This window comes from Aureobasidium melanogenum (genome assembly GCF_000721775.1).
Source record: "Aureobasidium melanogenum CBS 110374 unplaced genomic scaffold scaffold_11, whole genome shotgun sequence".
Classification (NCBI taxonomy): domain Eukaryota; kingdom Fungi; phylum Ascomycota; class Dothideomycetes; order Dothideales; family Saccotheciaceae; genus Aureobasidium; species Aureobasidium melanogenum.
The window spans coordinates 15,246-36,423 of NW_024470063.1; the positions used below are offsets into that span (position 1 = coordinate 15,246).

Sequence of the window (21,178 nt, forward strand, 5' to 3'; positions counted from 1 at the left end):
CGGCGTCTGTTGTTTCCGCGCCTTCGTCATGTTTCTTGGCGTGAACCAACGACTGACGAGACCCTCGACGTCTCAGAACCATCTCAAGCCACAGCAGAATGGACGCCACAACTAGCCACACTTCTTGTGACTCCCGACATAATTTGATATCGCCGCCAACATCCATACCACTCTCTAAACCACTTCATCACACAAAAACATCAGAAACCTCATCAAGAATCGCCAAAATGTCAACGCCACAACCCCAACCACAGGCACAACCAAAATCCATATTGAAAAAGTCCTCATCACCACTGGACTCTTCCCTCTCCAACCTCAAAATAAAACCAAAATCAGACGCCGAACGCCGCCGTCTAGAAACCGCAATCCAACACGCCCACCTAATCCAAGAACAAAAATCCATTCTCGCTCAAAACCTCAACTACATCGAAGAACTCTCCGACTACCCTGCTGACACCACTGCTTCTGCTTCCGAGATCTCTGCTTTCTTGGACTATATGGTGTCATTTCAGCCATCAGATTACGACGCGCTGATAGAAGAAAGACACGTAAATGGACGCTGTGGGTATACTTTGTGTGCCAACGCGCCCAGAAAAGCTGCTGTAAAAGCTCCATGGCAGAAAAGCAAAGGGGTGGAAAATTGGTGTTCGGAGGATTGTGCGAGAAAGGCACTTTATGTGAAAGCACAGCTCTCGGAGACTCCGGCTTGGGAGCGAAGGGCTGGGGAGAGGAATCCATTGGTACTCTATGGCGGATCCAAACCCTCTACCACATCAACTCCCGCAGGAACGAGGACGCAGACAGAGACGCAAACTGGGACGCAGATGCAATTGCCCCTACGGACAAAGGCACAATCTGCCACCGATGAACGGGATTTAGCCTATGAGCGCGGCGAAATCGACAAAGTGGCTGATGCAAAGATGGACAAAGTGCTAAAAGCACAAGTGCAAGAGAACAGCGTCATATCTTCCGTTATGCCGCCCACGCAAACGAAGTTCGCAGATGCAGATGTGCATGACTTGATAGAAGGATATCAACCAAAGGGTGTGCAGCAAGGCAATCGTATCGCCATAAAATCTGAAGATGCAGATAGCGACGACGAGGGAGAGGAGTGAGAAATCCCAGATACCCGATTATTGCTTCCAGGCAGCTTACTGGAGATGAGAGAACACAGAGTTCCAAGAACGAATCTCTAGACCGATCAAACCATCCGAAATACATATAGAGCGTTGTACCTCGACCCATCACAATTTTCTCAAGTCCCAGTCGTTGATCATACCACCCTGGCCATGATTCCACCACATTGTATTCTCAACGAACAGAACTTGAACAACCAGATCGGTCATTTTACCAATTTCTCTAGATATATCTCAGATGCTTTGTATGATTGTATGATGTATTGCCGCTCGCTATAGCCTGCTCTCGACCAAAATACTGGAATATAAGTTTTGGACAAGGTAGCACAACAAAGCTGGTCACCACACAATAAACATTACAACAATCAGTTGCAGGATAGAGCAGCAGACGGCAAACTTTTGCTTTGGAGGTACTCAAGATGACAGCGATAGAAAAGAGGTCATTACGGTTCAAAAGTAAATGCAATGCGACAAGAAAAACAAAAAGTGGTATCAAGGAACGCAAAGAGTGCAAAACAAAAAGAACAATCATCAAAGCCCACGCTCCACCCTCTTTCTCCCGGCCGCCCACCCCCTCCACCATCTCCTCGTCCCACTCAATCCTCATCAACAACCACCTTCTTAGTCATACTCTCAACAACCTTGGTATAAAACTTGACTGCATGATTCCTCGGGAAGCAAATCTCTTCGGTGAGATAGTCAGGCAGTATGTCCATCAAATCCGAATCTCTGTTGGCATCCAAAAGAGGTTCGTATGCAAACTCTGTATCTTCGTAACTCAATCCTGATGGCGTTTTTGGGTTGGTGATGGCCTCATCGGTGGCGATGGTTAAGTGGAAGTGTAAAGCTGGGAGATGCTGTTAGTAGTTTTGATGAGGGGAGAAGGGAGGATGAAAACTTACTGCCATTGCGTCCAGTTTGAATGCAGCTGTATTCGTCTTCGCCGTCTTTGCGTTTTACGCTTGTGATGATGAGACCTGTCAAGTCGCGGTACAGCTCCTCCTTCAATGCATTTTCCTTGACACTTTCCGCACTTGCGCCATGAGACTTTCCGTGCTCAATCTTCTTGACCGCAGAGCCAGGTACTTTGTCCGTTGCTGCATTGGACTTTCTCGCGGCTTCAAGTTTTGCGGTCAATGCCTTGCACTCGTTTTGCGATTCTGTGAGGCTTGCCGTGGTGGCTTTGTGCTCTTCTTTCAGTTTTTCGTTTTCTGTTGTCAGGGCTGCGACTTGGGATTGGAGTTTTGCGGATTCGGTGATGGTTGCTGAGGATGATTTGCGGATTTCGGCGAGTTCTTTCTTCAAAGATGCGATCAGGTCGTTTGCGTCTGCGAGTGGTTAGTCTAAGCTTTTGAGATGTGAAAAACGAGTCTCACCTTTTGCTTTCTGGTCTGTTGCCTTCTTCAAGCGCTCAAAGTTTGCCTCTGCGGCCTTTGGACCCAGCTCAATCAACGAGTCGTACTTCATTCGCATCTCCTCGTACTTCTTGGTCATGTCTGCCAATCTACGGTTTGCTTCTGACTCTGCGACTCTTCGTTCCGTGTCGCTGGCGCTGCGTCCTCGCGAATATGTACCTGGTTGTCTGGATGTTGAACGCGCGCGTGAATAGACAGCACCGGGAGCAGCTTGTCGTTGTATTGAAGCTGAGCGCTGCCGTGAGTGTGTCTTTGGTGGTGGAGGTGCGGTCAAGGGCTCTCTGTCAATGTCCATAAGATCGGCTGGAGGTTCCTCTTGGACTATGGACTGTTCGATCTCCAAAGGTTCGGGCTGTGTCTCTGGGATGATTGGCGCAGGCTCAGGAGAAGGAGCGCGCTTGGTCTTTGTCTTTGGCTTTGCGACTGGCTTGTCCTGGTCAAGTGGGGCTTCTGTCGTTTTGGCCTTGGTAGATTTTGTCGCCTTCTTCAGCGGTGCGGGCGCAGTCTCAGGCTCTGGTTCGGGAACAGCTTCGGGCTCAGCGACAGGTGCAGCATTCTTTGCGACGACATCCTTCTTCAAGACTCGTTTCCTCTGCTTGGGCTTGGGCGCAGGCTCCATGACGGGTTCAGGCTCATCGGCGTCGCTAACATCCGATGGATCAATGGGTTCCTTCGCAGCTTTCAGTTTGGTGGTTGTCTTCTTGGTCGCAGCTGTGGTGGCCTTCTTGACGGGTTTCTTGACGACAGTGCGGTTGATTTTGGGAGGAGCAGGTCGCGAGTTTTCCTGGTCGGATGCGCCAATCTCGTCTTCGGAGCCAGAAGCAGGCGGCTTGGTAGCGACAGATTTGGAAGGCATGATGGGCGATGCGACCACTTTTTGTCGTGGAATGCAAGGAAGGCACGATTGTTTTGTTTACGGCAAGCACGAGCACGCGCGCCCCGCAAGTCACCAAGCAGCGACTTTCTCGAAGCTCAATTCACTGTACCGAGTCTACCAAACAGGACTTTCCCATCTACCACTTCTTTCTTGATCGCATACAACTTTGAATAAGAAAAAAAAATTAGATATAGTTCTTCTAGACATCCAAAAAATCTGATCTCATCATATCTCTCAAGGAAAGGGTGCTGATGAACTCGAGAGTATTCAAATCACATGATCTGCAATCTTGGCATTTGCGGCGAGGACGGATTTCTGGGCTGGACAAGAAGTCGAAGTGGACGAATTGTTCGCCGACGATTGTCGCAGTCATGTCAAAGGCCATCAACTCGCCTACGGGCAGGCTACTGCGCAACTCGCGTCTCTTCTCTCTACCGCCACCTCTTCCTGCCGCTCCCATTCCCAACTCGACCGCTGGGCAGATCCTGCGCACCTCCGACACGGCCACACAGCCCTACCCTACCTACCAGGCCATCTCGTCTCCTGCCTCGTCACGATCTCGTGGAGACTGGGGCTTGAAGCGCCCTCTTCCCGACAGAGCCATTCCCAAGAACACTCCCCACCTCCGTATCAAGGCTATCGACACTCTCGAGCACATCACCGACTTCGAATCCGCCGCCGATCACACCCAGTCGCTAGCAAAATGGCAGGACATGAACATCCCTCTCTCCCTGCCACCCAACGCTCGCACTGGCATTGTCTCCACATCCTACAAGTCACGTCCCAGCGCTTTTACAAACGACTATGACAACACTACTCTGCAACCTCACGGATCCGAAGAAACCACCTTTACCGCCGAGCGTGCTCTTCGCGAGAGAAACCGCCAATCGACTACCTTGGCACGATGGAAGACCCAGGGCCCTCACCTTACCAGCTTGACCGAGGAGGAGTTTGACCGTTACCTCATGAACCTTGTCCGCCAGCACAAGTCCGAGTTCCGCAAGTTCCTCGAGGCTGTCAAGTTGGACAAGAAGCGCAAGCACCAAGAAGCTCTGATGCGCGATCACGCAGACCCCAACACGTTCGAAATCGAACTGCAACTCAGGAGTCGCATGGAAAAGGGCGAGCTCGACGAGTGGATCAAGGAGCTGCGCGACAACCACCACGATTTGAGCTCTGAGCTGTCAACCTTGGTCCGCGAATTCTTTGACTTGCCCGCCTTCCCCTCTGCTTCTGCCAGACAGAACAACACCAACGCGCTCGCTAATGAGATTGCCGTCAGGACAAGGAATGACGCTGGACCACCGTCAACCCACCCCTCAGCTGGTCTCTCGTACTTGCTCACCAGCGCCATCGTCAACAACCATCCCAAGTACGGCCCTCAAAGTGATCGCGAACCTGTCGAGGCTCGTGTTCTACGGACAAAGGAGGGCAACCGCAGCAGAGACACCAAGGCTGATGTTGGCCTCGGTGGTTTCGTTACATCGATCCAGCCTGGATCAATCCCTGGCCAGAGCCGTTTCAAGGATACTGGTAGAGGACAGAGGGAAACTCCTGGACCTCTGCACCGCCTTGACCTGTCTCTTACAGGTGGCAACAAGGTTTGGCTGCAACCAAGATCTGCCTATGTCGACGAGGCAGGTCGTATCAGACTGGATGTTGGCGAGGCCAGCTCGCAGCAAGTGGACATCAAGTTGGGCAAGGAGATTAAAGAGGAACAGACACCTTACTCAAGTATTCCTGGCAACCAGATGCAGCGTCTCGACAGTGGACACTTCAGACCGGCAAGATATGGCACTGCCTTGCCAGATGAGAGACTGCGCCAACAGCGTCCCCAGCCTTTTGAGCGCAACAACACCGACTACAAGTCTGGCTTGGAGCAGATTGAGGCATTGGCCAAGGGTACCAAGCAGCAATGATGAGTCGAGCGGGATGAAAAGACTGTATAGATATGTACAAATATTCAAGATTTCTCCAATGCATTTCAATAAGAATCCAAAAATGGTTAACGTGAACATGGATACTGAATAAAGCTGCCCGAATAGAGTGAGGTCAAAGTCAGACGAAGTCGACACGGACCGTGCACGACGCCAGCGCCAAGCAATTAACCGAAGCAGACAGCACGACTTTCCAACCCTCGCAAATCCGCCAACTTCTCTCTTCTTTTTGAAGTTGCGCCGCGAATATTTTCAGTCCATCTCCTCTTCCGCCAAACCACACATACCGCCAAAATGGGTCGCGTTCGTACCAAGACTGTCAAGAAGTCCGCCAAGGTCATCATTGAGCGTTACTACCCCAAGTTGACTCTCGACTTCGAGACCAACAAGCGCATCTGCGATGAGATTGCTATCATTGCCTCCAAGCGCCTGCGCAACAAGGTAAGAATAACACTCCTCACAACTCTAGATCACATTCTAGAGTCTTTTCATGAAGAGCGCAAGAAACTGATGTTTTTCACAGATCGCTGGTTACACCACTCACTTGATGAAGCGTATCCAGCGTGGTCCCGTCCGCGGTATCTCGTTCAAGCTCCAGGAAGAGGAGCGCGAGCGCAAGGACCAGTACGTCCCCGAGGTCTCTGCTCTCGACTTCACCCAGAACTCCGAGTCTGGCATGCTCGACGTCGACCAGGACACCAAGGACCTCCTCAAGTCCCTCGGCGTAAGTTTTTGACCGCTTCTCCTCGAAAATCCCACCAACTAACATCTCCCTCCTCAGTTCGACGCCATCAACGTCAACGTCGTCCCCGTCGCCCAGCAGCAGGTTGCCGAGCGTCCTCGCCGCTTCGGCGACCGCCTCCCCCGCAACTAAGCGTTTGTTCGCTTGCGGCACCACCGGAAAAGTTCTTGACAAAATCGGCGGGAGTTCTACATGGCGCATTAGTCTTGCTAGGTTCGGGTTTTTCTTCCAATGACAAAATCTACCTCCCCCTCTGCACAACCAGGTGTCGCTGATTCTTTCGCAAGAAAGATGATGCTTGACTGCCATTCATTCACATTCTTCTCATATTGCTTTGGCCATGAGGACACGGCAGAAGAGTCTACGGGTAGTGCTGAGACTTGCTTCTGTTGGTGCTTCTCGTGGCTGGCTGAGATGAGGACTTGCAAGAGAAAAACCCTTCTTGCTTGTCTATAATCTCGGCCGCTTGTGACTTTGTCTCATGTGTAAATGTTTCCTCGTGACCATCTGTACTCATTGACACGCTGTGCCTCGGCTATTCGACTGCATTGCATGTCTGCTCAAGCACTCTCGCTGGTTCGCGACTGCCATATCTAAAAGATTTTCATCAGCCACTGTATTTGTGATGGTGCCAGGCTATCTGTAGTCCATCGCTGAGAAACCAAATATGCTCGGTCTCCTCTATGGGCTTGGCTCGATAAACGATAGCTTGTTGGCTCGCTATCCACCTGCCCACGGCATATGTTCCTTGAGGAAGGCAACATTGCTTATTCGACGAGCTAAGTCCGACAGTCATAGCATTACGAACTGGTAATGAGGATCCCTACATCTGCCTACTCCCACGCGGCTGAGCCCCTCACTATTGAGCGCTTGACATAGAGTAACAATGACTCTGGCCGTACAAAACTGCCATCTGTTATTCTTCCCGAGGGAGATAAGATGGCAAGTAGTTTTGTCTTTTACACTCTCGAAACAATATCTTGCCTTGTTCTATAGAAGAAGCATTTATGCAGAGCAATATGTTATACCTTTTGCTCAAGAACGGCCCACTTCCCCATCATCTTCCTCGTCCCTTCTGTCTTGTTTTCAATCAAGACGGCATTATTTCCCATGTTTGAGACACTGAATTCTTCTTTTCTGATGGACATTTTGTATCCATGCCTGTCGCTCAATAACTCCTGAGCTTATCTTGGACCACCAGTTTGATGCTTTGATTTTGATTCCATGGTGATTTTGTTGCATGAGATTGATTGGGTAAAGTGCATAGATTAAGATCTTTTCTTCTGTGTTGTTCAGAGATGGGGTGGGTGTTGGGTCTAAACAGTTATCCACTCCTGCACCTCCTCATCCCACACATCATACCAAATCCCCTTTTCCAATCTCTGTGGTTTGACTTCTTTGACACTTTCATCGTTGTGGACCTTCTCTAGATACTCTTTTTCCTGTTCCTCCGTCGCAAAAACGACAAAATATCCTCTTTTGCCATTGTGCTGTAGAGGCAAATCTCTGACGATGGTTTGTAAGTGATGGGCTTTTTGTGCGGCGGTGGAAAAAGAGATGATCCATGCCAGAGAGATTTTTCTTTGGAGAAGGGATTAGTAGGTTGTATGTGCAAGGGAAAAAAAAAAAAGGAAAGCTAGGAAATGGTAGGGGATAGGAAAGAGGATCAAACTTACTCTGCCCCATCATCCGTAACTTGCACTCCAGGATCCAAGTATTGCAGTGTAGACCACATCCTCTCTTCTTTGTACTCTTCCAATTCCTCTCCTTCCAACTCCTTCCCTCCTTCTGCGGAAAAAAATCCTCGTGGTTTGGGGACTACGAAACCGACGGACGGGTCTTTGCGTATGCTGGCGAGGATCGAGTGGTGGAGAGGAGAAGTGGATGGATTGTAGGGTGCAGGTAAAGCATATCCATTGATTTCGGGGATGACTTGTTCGATTTGATCGCGCAGCATGATGGGCAAGGAAGCGAGATGGCTGTGGACAGAAACACCATCGCGTAAGCCGATGATGTATTGCTTACCCACCCATTGCGGGTGTTGTCCAGGTTCAGGTTTTTGATCTTCTTTTTCTGCTGCTTCTGTTGCCATTTGGTTCTCCTTCTGAGCAGGGGCGCACACCGCCTCTCTATCCCCACCATCATCAATGTCCCAGACATTAGGATTTGTAGCAATATGTGGCAATGCATGGTCGGGTGAAGCAGCCGTATACCCATTTTCTATTGGTTTTGCTGCGAAGCTAGAGGTTTGTACAGAAGGCACAGTAGAAGAGAGATAATCGAGACGCTGGGAGTATGTATAGCCGTCATGAAAACGAGTGCTGTATTGCTCGGGAGATGTGAGGATTGGACTGGAGAATGTAGATTAGTAGTGTAAGAGAACGGCATGGAAAGGCAACAAAGACATAGAGTATGATTTGTGGCAGAAAGAGTATAGTATGTGGCAGGATGTAAGGTACTCAGAAAAAAAAAAGTGAAAATGAACAAGCGTACTTGACAGGACATTGATCATTTCTCATCTCGCCATTTGTCAAGAGAGAAAAACTCAAGATAAAGACAAGGAAGGATAAGAGACCTGTGAACATGATGTGTGGTGCAGAACTGAGCTCGCAGAAAAGGAGATGAGTGATGAAAACTTGATGTGCGAGCTAGATGTGTTTGTGGGCACAGTACCTGGTTGGATCTTTTGGTACGTGACAAGTAGCAAGATGCAATCATGACTCTTTGAGATGTTGACACGTCTGTAGATCTGCTTTGGAGATATGTGTTGTCTTAGTCTCTTCTCAGCCCAATGACCTGGACCTGGAGAAGGACAAAATCAATTGCGAGTGCACATAGACTGAGGAAGCAGTAGATAAAGATGGCGCACATCAAGTTGTGCGGACAGTGGATATGTTTGAGTTGATTGTCTTCAAGCAACAGAAGTTGAATCTGCAGCTAAAGGAGGAAGACTAAAGGAAGACAGAGAAGATCTGACAGTTCTTCGCCAATTTTGTGCTCCGCGGACCCAGTTGATGACTACCAAGAAAGTGTTCGCGATCAAGGAAGAAGTGAGTAAGTTCTCAAAAGGATTGATCGCTCCACCAGCAGTGACGAGCCACGCTGTGGAGCAAGAGCTTGGCATTACTCATTGGCATTGTTGTGCATCGTCGATAGCTGTTCGTAGTTGGGACGAAGCTGTTCGCAGTGTACCGCTAACTTACTGGTCTTCATTGTCCGTAACAGCCATTCTGACTTTTTTTGTTCTTCCAACCACTTTATTGCTGCCTCGTACATACATATAGTCGAGAACTCCGCCGGATTCGAGGGAACCTTGGCGCATCCATCTACGGTAGCAGGTCTGGCTTATTGAAAAGTGTATGCCTGCATCAAAGTGGCTTTTTGACCTCTTGCTTCGAAGACATCGATCAGAGCGCGAGAGATAGTAGGTTTGGAGGTTGCGGCGGATAAGAGGACGGTAAGAGCTTTGGTGTCTTGATCCTTGGGCTCGTGATATGGAGGAGGATGGCAGCATGACTGAGCTTGAGTCAGCAGCGTGGCATATGATGCATCTCCAACGATTATGCAACTCCCAACTGTTCAAGTAGGCAAAGCATCAATATCAATATCTCTCAATCGCCAAAGCGCAATATTCGGAACCTGGGCAAAGATCTCCTTGGAGCACTGTGGAAAGGCATATTACCTTGGAGCACTGTGGAAAGGCATATTACGTCTTGATTGTGGGTGTGCGAGCTCGTCCTCACCAACTCTGAATACAGCTTTCCGAACCACACTGTGGATGCTAATTGCTCCGACAATGAGATCGCCTCGATGAGTAGTGCTGTCTTCTAATGTTTTGTGTGCGCGGTTGTAGGATCAAAAGAGCGTCGACTTTTTTACTCATACGTGACTTCTGATGGTCTTTCGCGGAGGACTTTCTAATGACAATAACCCATTCTTGCTTCAGCTGCTGTGTCCATGGTTCAAATGATGACCGGTCTCACAGTAGTCGCCTGCGATGTCACCTCATTCAATGATGCTTGAGAAGGTTCTGGTCGTCGCATCAATTGTTATACTGCTTGCTTTTTTCTGCCGATCAATCTCGGGACCACTTGGAGTACCGTACAGGCACACATATCCAAGGTGTGGGGTGGCATGTCCTCCGAACCGAGCCCCGAAGTCTCGGTTCGGTCGAGTCTGCTGCAGAGTCCAACGTCGACTTCTTGAACCTTTTGACGGAGCACGTTCAATTCGTATCAAGAGACGCTCACCGGCTCTCTTTGACATGTCTCCAGCGTCGGAAAAAGGACTTGTATACTTTGACAATGCGAAGATTTCGCATACTTGTCTGTTGAAATTTTGCACTGGCCGTACTAGCTGATAGAAAGATAGAGCGGCTGGTTTTTCACTATGGCTCGTCAAAGGACAATTGAGAAATGCCCATCAAGTACTCAATATTCATTCATTCGACTGTTCCAGCATCCAAGGTGAACACGAAGCGCGAAAAATGGCAACTCCATTCGTCCAGTTGACTTGAATGTTGTTCGTAACTCGAATTTGTAACACCGAAATCGTGGCCGTGGCTCACAGACCCTAATTATGGAGCGAACTGTGACTGGTTGGCTTGTGGTTAAGCTCTCCTTGTTGGTGGCCTTGAGCTCGTCAGACACTCCAGAGAAGGTGTGTCCTAATGTAGAAGGTTTCAATGCCTTCAGAAGTGCTGGATCTTGTGAGACTGTGGTCTGAAGGTCCTTTGGCTGTTCAATGTTCTCATCTTGGATCTGAGAAGGATGGCTGGCAACCGCGCTGCAAGATCGCTTGCTGTGCATGTCAAAGCCTCATGATGTCGGAATCAATGTCTAAACGCCACGGACTGTCCTCCACCGGGAGGACGAAGAATTTGATATGCATGAAGGGTGGCTCGGGTTGTTGATATAGCGAGCGAGAAGTGGGGTAACTGTGGTGACGCCGATTGGTCACAGAAGATTCGCCGACATTCATCCGTTGACTTCTTTCCTCTAGACTTCCATTTGTGTCCATCTCGGTCCAGCCACACTCGCTGGTTTCGGCGCAACGTTGCTCTGCTTGCAGTCGCTAATATTGACCCATGTTCAAACTCACTCTTTGGTGACCTGAATGGACGGTCCGGCTTGTGGCTGGTGCATCAGACCGAGCATGGCTGGCATCGAACTTGATGGGGCCCCGTGGGGAGTACGTATCCTCCACCTATTTCTTTCACACCATCTTGTAGGCTGCCCACTATCCCGTGGAGGAAGCGTGCATGTGTAGTCCGCTCAGGCTATAACATCCTGGTATTGGCCTGGTTCCCCGCATTATCAACTTGACTCTATTCCTCGAATCATCTTCTTTCTCAGAGATTTTCCTCGCTGTTATAGCACCCAAGTTCATCATGGCATCTGAATCAGAACATGAAAAGGCCAACATGGTAGCGGACCACATAGAGATGCCGGAGAAAGGTTTCGCAGACAGCCTACAGCCCTCGAATGGTGATCTCCAGCTTATCAACACCACTGGTGAGATCAGAAGAATCCCCATTCCCTCTAGCGATCCAAATGATCCACTCAGCTTTTCTAAATGGAGAAAGTTGGGCATCTTGATCTGCTGCTGCTGGTTCTCCATTTTCTCTCTTGTCCTTGTTGGCAGTCTGGGTCCGATCCTCGGCGTATTCATCGGTCTCTATGCTCCTTCTGGACATTCCGTGCAACAGGTCGTCAATCTTACTACATACCCAAGCTTGGTAATGGCATTTGGTATGTGATAGCTCCGATATTCAGACAGAGTATCTATTCACACTTTTCCCAGGCAGTTTTCTTATCCTTCCTCTGTCCATGATGTTTGGTCGACGACCTATCTTCTTGGCATGTTCTGTCCTCCTGATAGGATCCACATTTGGCGCTGGTGCCAGCAACTCATACAATACCCACATGGCTTGCCGTATCCTCCAGGGTATTGCAGCTGGAGCGACCGAATCTGTATTGCCTTTGATCATAACAGACATAACTTTTGTGGATGAACGTGGTCTATACTTTGGCATCTACTGGGGCACTCAAAATCTCATCAATACCGTCTTTGGAATTAGCTCTTCCTACCTGGTTGCCGCCACATCTTGGAGGTATTTCTACTGGGTCCTTGGCATCTTTGCTGCTGCTGGTATAATCGCTGCATTGTTCCTCTTGAGTGAGACAAGATATACTAGATCTCCGGCTTCAATGAATGGTCAGGTCCTTTTCACTGACGAATGGGGTGTTACTCATTTCCTCACCGATGCCGAAGCTCGCCAACGCTTTGGAGTTGTGCAGCAATCAGACAGCCAAGAGCATCCACAGAAAACCTATCTCGAACACCTCAACCCTATCAGCGGTATCGCACCTAATGCCCTGAAGCTCGGTCTTGGTGCAGAGTTGAAGATGCTCCAAGCTCTGAGTTCTCCTGGTGTCATCTATGCTATTTTAGTATCCTCGATTGTCCTCGGGACCAGTATCGCCATGTCGCTTGTTTATGCTTCCATTTTGACGGCCGAGTTTCATTGGTCCGAGAAGTCAGTCGGGCTAGTCAACGTTGGTGTCTTCCCTGCATCTATTGCAGCCATGTTCTACGCCGGATACATTGGCGATAAGATGAATCTCTGGTTCGCCAAACGCCGCAACGGCGTCCACATCCCCGAGGACACCCTTATACAACTTATCCTACCTTTCATTGTCGGCGCGGTTGGAATCATAATTTTTGCTGTCACAGCGAATGATCCAGAAAACCACTCCTCTTGGGGCATAATAATGGGCTGGACCCTCTACGAATTTGCGTTCATCGTCGTATTGGTCACAACCACGCACTTTGGCTCTGAAGCCTTCCCGAAGAACCCCGGACCGGCTTTAGTTGTTGTCATCGGAAGCAAGAACATCATTTCCTTTGGCGCGTCTTTTGGTATCGTGCCCATGGTTCATGCTTACAATTACTTGACTGCGTTCATGATTCTCTTCGGCATCTACTTTGGCATCTTCTTACTTGGCATTCCTGTCTACTTCTTCAATCCCAAGTGGAGAGCCTACATGGCTAAGGACAAATGAACGAGACGATGGCTGTATATTTTATTATCAAGATCAACCAGTATTCAACAGATCTTTGAAACATTCCAGAAAATAGTCACGTTCAAGTGCCTCTTGAAGTTGTACTCTTACAGTAGACATTGTGTCAAGATTGTTCCACGCATCGATGCGCACTGGAGCCGGAAGAGATTTAAGCCTACTTGTTGTGCGGCAAAATAGCCTTGCAATCGCTCATACTTCCATTACGCGCAAAATTCCAGGTATCAATCAGGTTTCATTGGGTTTCAATTCAACATTGATGCGACGAAGCTGTGAGATTTGGATCAAATGAAGTTTCACATGTCAACTGCAGACATGTCGCCCCCGCGCATATGCACACTCGGTAATTAGAGCAGATCCGCTCTGGGGCCCCAAGTCCCCATGCGCGGCTCGTCAGTCTGCTGGTGGGGAAAGGTTGGTTACTGGTCAGCTCCAGCCGAAGAGGCATGCGTGACCCGATAAAACATTTGCCTCCGACGCCTCGTGTGGCATAGCCCTTTTGCCAAATTCGTGACTGTGCTGCAAGTTAGGCACCAACTCGTGGGTAATAAGTCTGCTGGTGTGAAGCGTCGGCGCCAGTGTTCTCCCTTTCATCGCTCGCTACAGTCCTTGACCCCTCGACAACGACACCCTGGCAGTCACGGTCGTTCCAAACTGCGACAGAATCGGTCTGACGGTGTCTGAACGCGTCGCTGTGATGCATGCGCTTACTGCCGTGTTCGAATCGCCGCAATCTGGGTCCTCGAAAGGGCTGGCCATGAAATGTCGACCTCGTCGAGCAAGCGTCTCGAATTCTATCAGAAGCTGAACTCCACAGATTGGAAGCTTTTTCCGACATGCCATCGGAAAGAACATCCTTCTAATTGCGGTTGCCCAAAGCCCTGCATAAGGATCAATGCACTGGAAAAGTGGATGCGCAAGAAAGAGCCAGGGTCGGACAAATCCAACGGTGTTTTATTGTTCGAGGAGATAGGACCGATCAAGAGACATCCATACCGGTCACCTACTACCGTACTTGGAAGCTGTACTATTGTGTTCAGCTGGTTGCTAGGGGCTGGTCACGGTCAACTCATTCACGTCTTTTACGATGCCGGAGTGGATGATGTCAAGCTCAGAAACCCTTTTTATTCCCTCAGCAAAAATGTGGCTCTCAAAAACGGTGTCACTGGACTCATCACCCACGCCGAATACCATCCCGATAAATTTGACAACCTGATAAGAACTCTCGAAAGATTGAGATGGGAGTTTTGCCCTTTCACTCTGGTGCCGCATATGGACAACGAAGCCTTCGGTAACAAACTCTACATGCCATTTTGTCGACTATGGGACGTCCCTGAATCAGGCGGCACAGCCGATGTGTATCTTGCCCATATACAAGAGGAATTTGTGTCGGATGAACCTGAGTTTAAGCAGCACCTGGGTCCGTGGGTCGTTGACACAGAGTATGGAAAAGTGAGTGGGTCAGCCTTTCACAAGATACAGCGTAGACAACTGATCACATACAGTGTTATAAGCTGGCTGTCAAGAGCATCAGCGGGTATCACCTGGATACATACATGCAAGAAAGACAGGCTTTTGTGGGCATCCGTGACAGACCAGGAATGCTAAAATGTCTTGGCTTCTACAGCTTTACCAAAAACGAGCACAACGTCGATGAATATCATTACAACTTTCTCCTCGAATACGCCGAGAAAGACCTTCACCAGTTCTTCAAGCAAGATCCTCCTCGGCTTGCGGAACATATTCACTCTCAATGGGAAGATTTTTGTCACATCGCAGCAGCCATCGAAACTCTTCACGATTTCGAGGACGATGGGATACAGTGGTCAGGGTACGTCCACATTCTGGTACATTCTGAAAGCTCCTGACTCTGAGAACATAGGTGGCATGGCGACATCAAGCCCAGAAATTTATTGCTGGTAGGCGGAGAATGGAAACTCGCTGATTACGGCTTCGCTGTCTTTCATCCGAAATCTGACGGAAGAATTAAAGCAAGCCTGAACGAGCGCACAGAGACATTCGGTAAGTGACAAGCCTTCGCATTGATCTAGGGACTAACGTGGCGCAGGTGCGCCTGAGACGGTAAATGTTGACGAGGATGTTCTTCAGACCGTCGACACATGGTCATTCGGCTGTGTGTTGTCTGTTGCGGCAACATGGATGGTCAAAGGCAACGAAGGCGTTCTTCAGTACCAGGAGTACAGATCCCAGATCGCCAAGAAAGTCAGGCATGGATCTCACCCTCCTGATGCTTTTCATGACGGGGTCGACGTTCTACCGCACATCAAAGTCTGGCACACTCATCTAAGTCAACTCACACGTAGATCCGACCATGTCACAAACAAGATCCTGAGCCTAGTGGATGATCGGCTTTTGCAAACGGAGCGACTTACTTCAAAGCAGTTGCGTCTTGAATTGGACGAAATTATGAACCAAACCAGAGATCTTTCCACAAGCACACCACCAAGCGCATCCTCGCTAGACAAAGAGCTTTTGAACTTTCTCGAAACTCATTCTAGAAAGCCTCATAAGAGCCCAACCCTCCGAGGAAACGGTTTTCCGGCCACGAGGGGTCTTCCACCGGCCAACGCCACTTCATGCAATGCCAGCCCATCCTATCAACCAGTGGTTCAGCAACCAGAGAGCCCCACTGTCCACGGGCAGTCGCAATTACAAAGTCTCAAATCTCCAAATGAGGAGAGCATCCCACCACAGGTGCCAAACATAACAGAAACAATATTGCCTGCACTTGGTATGGATGTCCCAGTGTTGCCGTCTGTCGACCCGAGCTTCAATCACCTCCAACCGACCAGATCTACAGAAACGGATGGCAACATAACTACAGCGTCGGTACTATCAGGACCGACAATAAGCAATCTGATGGACCGAAGACGAAATCATTCCCTTGCATCATCTCATGAGCAACAATCGCTGGATCGTCGCCAAAGTGACAATGACGGTCGTCCAAGCGATGCTGACCATCCCACTTCCATTTCTACACTCAGTCCCCTAGCTCCGGTGAATAGCAGCAAAGAAGCAGCTACGATTGACCATGTATGGGCGGCGGTCGAAGAACTTCACGGCGGTGCTTTTGCTCTCAGTGGACATCTGAGTTGCGGCGAAACATGGATTGCTAGAATAACCAATGAGAGACACGAGACGCCCATTATGCTGGCTGCGAGTTGCGGTAACCTGAAAGCAGTGAGAGTGCTGGTCAAGCATTCAGACTTGTCATCCAGAGACCATGAGAATAAGTCTTTGCTCCACCACCTAATCATAGGATCACACGGCAACGGAGAAACAACAGAGTTTTTGAAAACCCTAGAGCAAATCCTGGCCCATTGGTCATATCCCGGAAACAGCTGGATCAACTGGCCAGACATTGATAAACATACGTGTCTGTACTTCTGCATACAATTCGACATGCCGAAAGCGGCGGAGCGACTGTTGGCACAGTGTCCTGAAGCAGTCAATGGTGATAGCGCGGATAGTGCACCACTGGTAGAAGCTATGAAATGTGGGAGGGAGTCTGTAGCAAAAGCTCTTTTGTCTAAGGGTGCTTCGCTAGAGCACCGAGAGAGACTTAGGGAGTACAAAAACAAGACACCTGGTGCTTGGCGAATCATCGAAAGAAAGCTGCGCGAGTCACAAATACAGACACCGTCGCGGCGAGTTTTTGGAGTCTTCAACAAGAGGAACGAAATTCGATGATGTAGAGAAATGCTCTAGCAAAGAACATGACTTGAATGTATAGATCAAATGGATATATGTCTGACCAATATTAACTCAGGAAGATTGATCAGCCCGAGCCTCGATCCAATTATCAATCGAAAATTGATGAGTTGAATAACATCGAAACGAGTGCTTTGGTGAAACACTTCTCGATACTACTTGAACCAAGCTCAAAGTCATAAACGAGTCAAGACGCTACCTGACCTATCTCGTTCCGTACAGCTACGGCTTTAGTCTTGCCCATTATGATCATTTTCCTCAGAAGATGAATACAAATCACAAAAGTCATACTGGAAAGTCTGACAACTCATGACTGACCTGTTGAAGAGACTCCCGTTGATGTTGTTCGCGCTCTTGTATGGAGTCCAAGCGATCTCGCTGCCAGATCTCGAAGCTGCACCCTCGTTCAAACCTCGAAATCATACCCCATGTAGTCGATAGTTGATAATGCACATAATCGATCGTAGATGGATCAAACACAACCTGTACTCCCTATTAATCTGAATGCCTACATAAAGAGCATAGTGCCGAAAGATACTTACGTTCATGTCCTCGAGCTCTACAGCTCTCTCTGGATATCGCATCAAGAGCCATACCAAGATTGCGGCAACAAAGTCGAGTGCAGCAAACGATCCAAGCAGCACCAGATGTCGACCCTCATCGTTGAGATTTTCCTGATATTGTGGTACTGCCATGGCCAGCGCACCTGCAAAGCTGAGATTGATAGCGACCGCCAGAGACATTCCAACCTCACGATACTTTTGTGGAAAAATCTCCGAAGAATACATGAACGGTACAACCTAGAGCTAGAAGTCAGACTGGGTTCTTGACAGGGCACTTACATCCATCCAAACTCACCCCTGCTCCTGGGCTGTACAAAGCCGTGTAAATAATAATGAACGCAACCGCTGCATGGGTGTTTTTATTGTCTAGGAAGTGCCCAGTCAGGATGAGAAAAGGTAGCATCGACAAGAGGGACGTCAAAAGAAGAGCGCGGCGCCCGATTCTATCTATCAAGAAGTATGCAAAAGGTGAGAACACTGCATTGCTCGCAGCGAACCTAGATGGTAGAACTTGGTCAGAAAGATGTCTCTGAGCTTGACTTACTCGACTTACCCAAACGCCATCCACAGAGTTCTCGTCGGGTTTGATACTATGCTTGAGTTGTTCAGTACGGTTGTCGCCAGAAAAGCAAATACGTTGATTCCTGAGAACTGTCTTGGGCTTGTCAGCGTAACAACCAGTGGGCAGAGTGTGTAACATCATACTGTGCAATCATTACTATGCCAGACGCAACAACTGCGTGTCGGTTTCGGCCATCTTTAAACAATCCGAGGATGTTCGCAAAGAATTCGAACAATCTAGAACCAAGCTCCAAAACGTTCGAGGTAGACTCTGTGAAGACCTCCTCATCTTCATCGAGGCTTCTTGAAAGAGTGGTGGTCGTGAGATCCTTCTTCGACAACTGCAAATGTTCAACACGCGATTGGACGTATACCAAGAACAAATCCCCTAGTGGGGAAGTCAGTAATGGGTCAATCATGTTTGCCTCTCATTAACGTACGAGCTGCTTGCAAAGGGGTCGCTCTAAGCTCCACGAATGCTAAGAAAGCCTCTCGATACTGCCCCTTCCGCGCCAGCCAGCGCGGTGATCTAGACAAATTAGTGAACGGTCATGTACATGGGATAGATTCAGACATACTCAGGCATCACATAACAGAGACATAGCAGCGGAACAGCTGGGATGAATGCAATGCCAATCTGCCATCGCCAATGTCCATTGAAGATGCAGTTGGCCGAAGCACCCAGAAAGATGCCAAATGCTACGAATGTCTGCCACGAGACTAAGAGCCTGCCTCGTAACTTTGGAGGTGCAACTTCGCTTTCGATGACCGGTACGCTGATTTGATTAGCGAAGGTGCCTACAATTCTCCTGACCATTGTGCATAGAGCTTACACTGAAGCCTTGGCGCCCATACCAACACCTTGTATGAGGCGACACGCGAGTAGCTGATACCTGAGATTTATGCATTCAGCTGAAGGCTCTGTTTTATCGACATTTGGATCAATCGATACTCACCATGTTCTACAGTAGGCAGATCCAATAGGAGCGGAGAACGAACAGAGCGCCGCAAAGAATAGTGCAGTGCGCCTTCTTTTGTTCAGCAAGTGTATATGCAGCAGATCGAAGAATGACTCACCTTCCATAGACATAAGTGATTGGATCGGAGACCCATGCTCCAAGCACACTTGCTGCAAAATACGGCATGGCGTTCACGATTCTGCTTACTGTCAGCGTGGCTATTCTCAAGCACTAGCAATAACCCGCACCCGAAGTAACGTAAGTGTTGGCCTTCCAAGGGCTCGTTCTTAGTCTGGATACCCAGATGCGAAGGCCATTCGAGATTTGCTCCAACGATACTCTCCTGACTCCAACCTCTTTTGCATCTCGAATTAGTCAAGAACAATACACTGTCGAAGTAGGGAGCTCCACTTACTGTACGATGGCTCCTATAGCGCACGTGAACAGCAAAACTCTCATAGTTTTAGTAAGAGATCGTAGTTCACCATCTTCCTCCGATTTCAACTCTTTTGTCTCTGTTTTCGTTAAGTTGTCTAGGCCACGTTGTTGTCTTGTAGCCAGTCGCGCTCCTTGTTGCAGAGTCTCAACACTGACAACATCCTCCAGTCCCTTTTTTCTGCGAAAGTCTTTCACGTGTTGAAGAAGTGTTGCATCGTCCATTGCCGAGAGGGGATCAATGATGCTGTTCGATTGGTCGTCAGCTCTTATACACTCCACGCTGAAGATTGGCAAAACTTGCAAGCCATATTGTGCGTTGCGCCTTATTTGCTTGTCAGTCTTGGAGGGGCTCTACCAGAGCATCAGTACATAGGTAGTATTTCGAGAAATGGGCACACATGGCAGCTACCTGGTCACGGGAATTCATTCTGGACTGCAACAGTCTATGGAGTTGTGGCAGTGGATGTCGATTCTAGCGTGTCACGAAGGCTCAATGAACATCTGTAGCCGTGTCTGATAATCATGGGCGCGATAAGATATATTTAGGTAGGCCTGCGGGACATCCTATAGCCTGCCCTCAGTATGCACAGCCTTGCAAGTTCGGCCCCGAAACACCTTTGATGAAATGTCAGCCTGCATTGCATGTGCACATATGGCGCATGCAACGAGACGCACGCTCCCAAATTATCCTAGCGAGTGCAGAACACCAGGTCCGAAGAAGCTGATATGATCATCGCCCTTGATGTCTATATCCTTGATGATGATGGTAGTTGCGGTTACTGGACATAATTCAGCGGCGGGACAAGACTTTCGGCCGATTGCTTCCGCCTAGGGAAACTTCGAACTTGATTTTGACCTCGTTCCTTTCCTGTAATTATGCCAAAGACTTGAGCCCATGGTACCATGCGCACGATATCAGCGTGTCGCATCACCAACGACAAATTCAAATGTAGCCAGGCAGTGTAGGTGCTGTACCAGCCTCTGCCTTGGCGGGCGGTTCATGCAGCCCCAAAGACTGGCGCGTGATTGATGCATACCAATGACCATGAGCAGCTATGCTGATCTCTACCGATTGTGTGCAAAGGTCTTAACAACTCCGCATTTGCTTCAGATCTATGCGTCCGTGATTGCAGCATTGCAGCACATCGTACGATCCAGATCGATATAATGGAAGTTCCGAATGGTCCATTGAACAGCATGCATCTGCATATGCGTTGATTGCAGCGAATCTTCGGGTTACCGGGTGTAAGCCAAGCGAGATGCAAGTCAAGTGCGCGTTCGAAAACGCAAAGATACCCCTCGTGGAGGCCCAACACCGCGAACTCGGCAACCAAGCTCTTGCCCGCTTCTGATATAACATGGCTCGAAACTTCAAGCTTCTTCGTGACTTCTCGACTCTAAGACTCTTCTCGCGACCGACGTCCTCTGTCAGCCCAGTACTCGACGCGCCATGGCGTTGAGAAGAACTTCGTGGGTACACCCGACTGCGGCCAACCCAGCCGTACAAGAAACATTCTCGTCATATCACCTTGAATGGGACACACTCCAGAATTTCCTGGAACAAATCTATGTCGGTTGGACGGAGTGGAACGAGCGACGAGTAAGCCACTCTGCTAAACACAAGGAGTTTCGTTTGTTGACATGTACTCTGCTAACGTTAGATCGGAGACCAATGGCAGTTTGAGGTGCCGCGTCGGCTCACTGAAGTATTCAGCCCATTTTTGGTTGCGTCAAGT

General features: G+C 49.0%; 8 protein-coding genes across 8 annotated transcripts; 5 read left to right on the forward strand and 3 right to left on the reverse strand.

Annotated features, from left to right (window-relative positions):
* Positions 1 to 251: 251 nt before the first annotated feature.
* M437DRAFT_34912 (uncharacterized protein) lies at positions 252 to 1,103 on the forward strand (the record flags this gene model as incomplete). Its single annotated transcript, XM_041019293.1, has 1 exon — positions 252 to 1,103. A coding segment is annotated over one exon (852 nt), but the record flags the coding sequence as incomplete, so codon positions are not given.
* A 629-nt stretch (positions 1,104 to 1,732) lies between these two features.
* Positions 1,733 to 3,170, reverse strand: M437DRAFT_49074 (uncharacterized protein; the record flags this gene model as incomplete). The annotated part of the gene is made up of 3 exons (XM_041021773.1): positions 1,733 to 1,993; positions 2,097 to 2,464; positions 2,513 to 3,170. The coding sequence occupies 3 exons, from the start codon at positions 3,168 to 3,170 to the stop codon at positions 1,733 to 1,735; spliced, it is 1,287 nt and encodes a 428-aa protein (XP_040879360.1).
* A 629-nt stretch (positions 3,171 to 3,799) lies between these two features.
* M437DRAFT_75514 (uncharacterized protein) lies at positions 3,800 to 5,347 on the forward strand (the record flags this gene model as incomplete). Its single annotated transcript, XM_041026438.1, has 1 exon — positions 3,800 to 5,347. The coding sequence occupies one exon, from the start codon at positions 3,800 to 3,802 to the stop codon at positions 5,345 to 5,347; it is 1,548 nt and encodes a 515-aa protein (XP_040879361.1).
* Positions 5,348 to 5,659: 312 nt separating this feature from the next.
* M437DRAFT_49799 (ribosomal protein S17e) lies at positions 5,660 to 6,239 on the forward strand (the record flags this gene model as incomplete). The annotated part of the gene is made up of 3 exons (XM_041021897.1): positions 5,660 to 5,806; positions 5,889 to 6,089; positions 6,147 to 6,239. The coding sequence occupies 3 exons, from the start codon at positions 5,660 to 5,662 to the stop codon at positions 6,237 to 6,239; spliced, it is 441 nt and encodes a 146-aa protein (XP_040879362.1).
* A 1,540-nt stretch (positions 6,240 to 7,779) lies between these two features.
* On the reverse strand, positions 7,780 to 9,336 carry M437DRAFT_84683 (uncharacterized protein; the record flags this gene model as incomplete). The annotated part of the gene is made up of 2 exons (XM_041028143.1): positions 7,780 to 8,458; positions 9,311 to 9,336. 2 exons carry the CDS (start codon positions 9,334 to 9,336, stop codon positions 7,780 to 7,782), a joined length of 705 nt encoding a protein of 234 aa, XP_040879363.1.
* A 2,160-nt stretch (positions 9,337 to 11,496) lies between these two features.
* On the forward strand, positions 11,497 to 13,171 carry M437DRAFT_84684 (MFS general substrate transporter; the record flags this gene model as incomplete). The annotated part of the gene is made up of 2 exons (XM_041028144.1): positions 11,497 to 11,857; positions 11,910 to 13,171. 2 exons carry the CDS (start codon positions 11,497 to 11,499, stop codon positions 13,169 to 13,171), a joined length of 1,623 nt encoding a protein of 540 aa, XP_040879364.1.
* Positions 13,172 to 13,951: 780 nt separating this feature from the next.
* Positions 13,952 to 16,900, forward strand: M437DRAFT_66221 (uncharacterized protein; the record flags this gene model as incomplete). Its single annotated transcript, XM_041024703.1, has 4 exons — positions 13,952 to 14,641; positions 14,695 to 15,020; positions 15,072 to 15,211; positions 15,258 to 16,900. The coding sequence occupies 4 exons, from the start codon at positions 13,952 to 13,954 to the stop codon at positions 16,898 to 16,900; spliced, it is 2,799 nt and encodes a 932-aa protein (XP_040879365.1).
* Positions 16,901 to 17,206: 306 nt separating this feature from the next.
* M437DRAFT_84686 (MFS general substrate transporter) lies at positions 17,207 to 19,869 on the reverse strand (the record flags this gene model as incomplete). The annotated part of the gene is made up of 12 exons (XM_041028145.1): positions 17,207 to 17,404; positions 17,464 to 17,721; positions 18,038 to 18,128; positions 18,190 to 18,433; positions 18,486 to 18,574; positions 18,624 to 18,821; positions 18,879 to 18,938; positions 19,002 to 19,073; positions 19,123 to 19,203; positions 19,253 to 19,360; positions 19,420 to 19,793; positions 19,852 to 19,869. The coding sequence occupies 12 exons, from the start codon at positions 19,867 to 19,869 to the stop codon at positions 17,207 to 17,209; spliced, it is 1,791 nt and encodes a 596-aa protein (XP_040879366.1).
* Positions 19,870 to 21,178: the final 1,309 nt, after the last annotated feature.